We start from the raw sequence: 3,468 nt of genomic DNA on the forward strand, positions 1-3,468 counted from the left end.
TTTGCAGACAAAAAGAAATAGATGGCACAGGGCAGTTTGATTGATGTCAGGACCAAAAAATTTGGCAGAGTAGGCAGAAAGCCAAAGGAATTTTCTGATGAATTCCTACAATCAGTCCCTATGCATTTAAGGCAGACAGAAAGGAGTTATGCAGCAGCATTAAAAATCTCCCATGTGACTCTTCACAATTTGAAGAAAAGGGGAAGGTGAAGAACATACACAAGTAGCAACAAGCCTGCATTGACATCAGACCACAAGGTAGCAAGACTTAAATGGATTTTGTCACACATAAACCCAATAACAGGTAATGAGGACCCCACATTTGTTTATATGAACCATGTCATACACATGGATGAGAAATGGTTCTATCTGAACCCTGACAAGAGGAGGTTTTACCTCCTACCTAGTGAGGAAGATCCATATAGGCCAATACAGTCCAAAAGATTCAAGCTCAAAGCAATGTTTATGAGCTTAATTGGGAAGGCATTGTATGACAGAAATGGGGGACTACTCCATGATAAGAAATATGGAATGTTCCCATTCACTGTCAAACAACTAGCAAAGAAATCCAGTAAAAACAGAGAGGCTGGAACATGGGAAACAAAGGCAAATAATACAGAATGTAAACAGAGAGGTAATCAAAGACATGTTGGTGACAAATGTCATACCAGCAATTATTTCAAAGTGGCCTGACTTTCTGCCAAAAAATATTGTACTCCAATGGGACAATGCAAGGCCTCACCAAGTTCCAACTGATGCAGAGTTTATGGCAGCAACAACAGCTCATGGATTTAACATTCAATTTGTTTTCCAACCACCACAGTCCCCAGATTTGAATGTGATTGACTTAGGGTTATTTAGGTCAATTCAGTCTTTGCAAAATCAGTCTTTTCCTAACAACCTAGATGAGCTAGTTACAAAAGTGCAGGAATCTTATGAGGCATTCAATCCTCAAGTCAACAAGTACATTTAGCTGACTTTGCAAAAGTGCATGATTGAGATCCTGAAGGTAGAAGGTGGGAACAAGTACAAAATACCCCACATGAACAAGAAAAAACTGGAAAACCTTGGAGAATTGCCAGATCATGTACCAGTGCAGAAGGAAATTGTTTTGGAGGCAGTGGAGTACCTAAACACTATGTTTAGGCCAGTTAATCAAGGGACTGAACAAGGAACAGAAGATATTCAGGTAGATGCAGACTGAGGGACTCATCACAGCAAAGGAGAAACACATGGACTGCCTCACATAACCACTTACACATGTTATGGTAATTTCATTTTTAATGTTCTGTTTTTTATTCTGGTATTAGGTGGTTAGGTGTATTTTGTTGAATAGAGTGATCAAACATGTTAGGCAGTCTAATGTAAAGTACTTTTGTAACCACATGTTCAATGAAATAAAAATGGTTAATTAATAGTCTGATGTTATGTGGGCACTCAATCCATCAGAATTTTTTTTTTTTTTTTTTCCATATTTCAATAAAACACCAACCCACAAGGTTACCTCAACAACAACAACATAAAGCACATCATTGGAGCAAAACACTTGTGGGTTGGGAAGATCAATAGAGTCCCTTCCTCATTTGGATTTGGACAGAGTACACAACACAGACACATAGGGGACTGAATACAAGTCATGCTACCACATAAGGGACTATCATGTGTTCTCTACTAAATTGATCATTGAGAACACTTGAAGGTATGACCAAGGCACCTTTAAAAAATGTACAGACACATTAGCCTCATCATTCATCAATCAAACACCCATATGCACCAAATGCCATATTCCAACAATCCAACAGTTCTTAAAATATACTCCAACATATGCATACATGTAACATAGTCCAAAACAACAGACATAGCCAAGCATCCAACTGACCAGACAATAACAAATAGGCTATCTAGCCAACAAAGTCCGGAACAGCAAACATGACAAAAGAGCAGGCAATCAAAAATAAGCAACCATCCAACATGAATCCAGATCAACGCATACAAAACCAACTAAGCCAACATGCATCCAGATCTAGTGATATATTGAAAAAAAAAAGGGAATTTTTTTTTTTAAAAAAAAAGGGACTTTTTTTTAAAATACTAAAGTTAATTAACAGCATATTGAAAAAAAAAGGGACTTTTTTTTTAAAAAAATTAACACGGGTAGGGTTAGGAATTGTTACGCAAGGATCACTTGGAGGGTTGAACCCTAGGGTTCATCCGCCTCGCATACTGCTTCTTCAGAGGAGGGCCAACCACTTCAACGTCGTCACCTTTTTCAGCCTCATCATCAGAACATAGCACAATGACCTCCTTGTCAGGAAACCCCCGCATACGCCTCATAGCCACCAACGCCGCCTTCCTTTTAGCCCTAATCTTGGCGGGTGGCCTTGGAGTGTTAGATCTGGGCTTAGTTTTGGGCACATCACTCCCCTCACCACTGTCGCACGCTGGATCTACAGAAACACCAGTAAAATCTAGCGCTTTTTCCCCCGTGAATCTCCTTGACCCTCACCGGTCTTGAGACGCTCATCCTCATCTAGGCTTTCAAGAACTTGGCCCAAGGCCTTGTATGTGGTCGAAGAACAGTATTTCTGGGCCTCATCACATTCATAAAATCAACGAGGAAAAGGAGATCCTTCAGCGATACCTGTAATCAGGGATTTATTCAAATTTTCCTCGCCGCGGTCGTCGGTGGCAATATAAGCGTCGCGAAGTGGATCTAGGTTTACCATGGTGGTGGGGGACTCGTTTTCTGGAAGTTGTGAGGACGAAATCTCATATTTGAGGAGGAATAATGGAGAAAATTACAGAGGCGAAGGAGAGAGAAAGACGAAGAACCAGATCTAGGGTTCTTAAGAACACTCCAGATCACAGAAATAATCCCAAACGCCATCAATTAAATGTGGGTGGTTGGGAATGTGACTGATGGGAGTGGATTGGGGGAAATAAATAGAGGGAATAATTAGATTTGGTTAATTTAGATGTTTTGTATATAATGTGGGATTAAGGTTAATAAGGGGTAAAATTAAAAAAATCAGAAATTTTAAGTAAGGGTAAAATAGTAATTTTCAGGGTTTTTGTTTACCACAAATGGAAATAAATAGAAAGTTGCACATAATTGTTAGCGGCCTAAAATGGCAAAAGTTGCAAATAAAAATTGACGGAGGGAGTAGCTTTTGAAACTAATACCAATTGGTATTATCACTCGTGCAAAACATGTAACAAAAGGTTGATTATGAAGGAGGTGGTCAATATTGGTACCAAAAATGCGACTCTCAAGTGAAATCTACATCGCCAAGGTACATTTTCACCTTTATTAACAACATTTTGAGAAAAATTAAAACCTACTATATTTTATAATAATATAATTTATTTTCTCTATTTAAATTAAACCAAAATAGGTATAAGGTGACCGTGTCTGTGGAAGATGAAAGTGGATTTGCAACTTTTTTAATGTTTGACCACAAAATATTT

At 38.6% G+C, this 3,468-nt stretch overlaps 1 protein-coding gene across 1 annotated transcript; it reads left to right on the plus strand.

Annotated features, from left to right (window-relative positions):
* Nucleotides 1-348: 348 nt before the first annotated feature.
* On the plus strand, nt 349-1,204 carry LOC110739318. Its single transcript, XM_021919785.1, has 3 exons — nt 349-634; nt 762-955; nt 1,010-1,204. Exons 1-3 carry the CDS (start codon nt 349-351, stop codon nt 1,202-1,204), a joined length of 675 nt encoding a protein of 224 aa, XP_021775477.1.
* Nucleotides 1,205-3,468: the final 2,264 nt, after the last annotated feature.

This window comes from Chenopodium quinoa, unplaced genomic scaffold (genome assembly GCF_001683475.1).
Source record: "Chenopodium quinoa cultivar QQ74 unplaced genomic scaffold, ASM168347v1, whole genome shotgun sequence".
Lineage (NCBI taxonomy): Eukaryota > Viridiplantae > Streptophyta > Magnoliopsida > Caryophyllales > Amaranthaceae > Chenopodium > Chenopodium quinoa.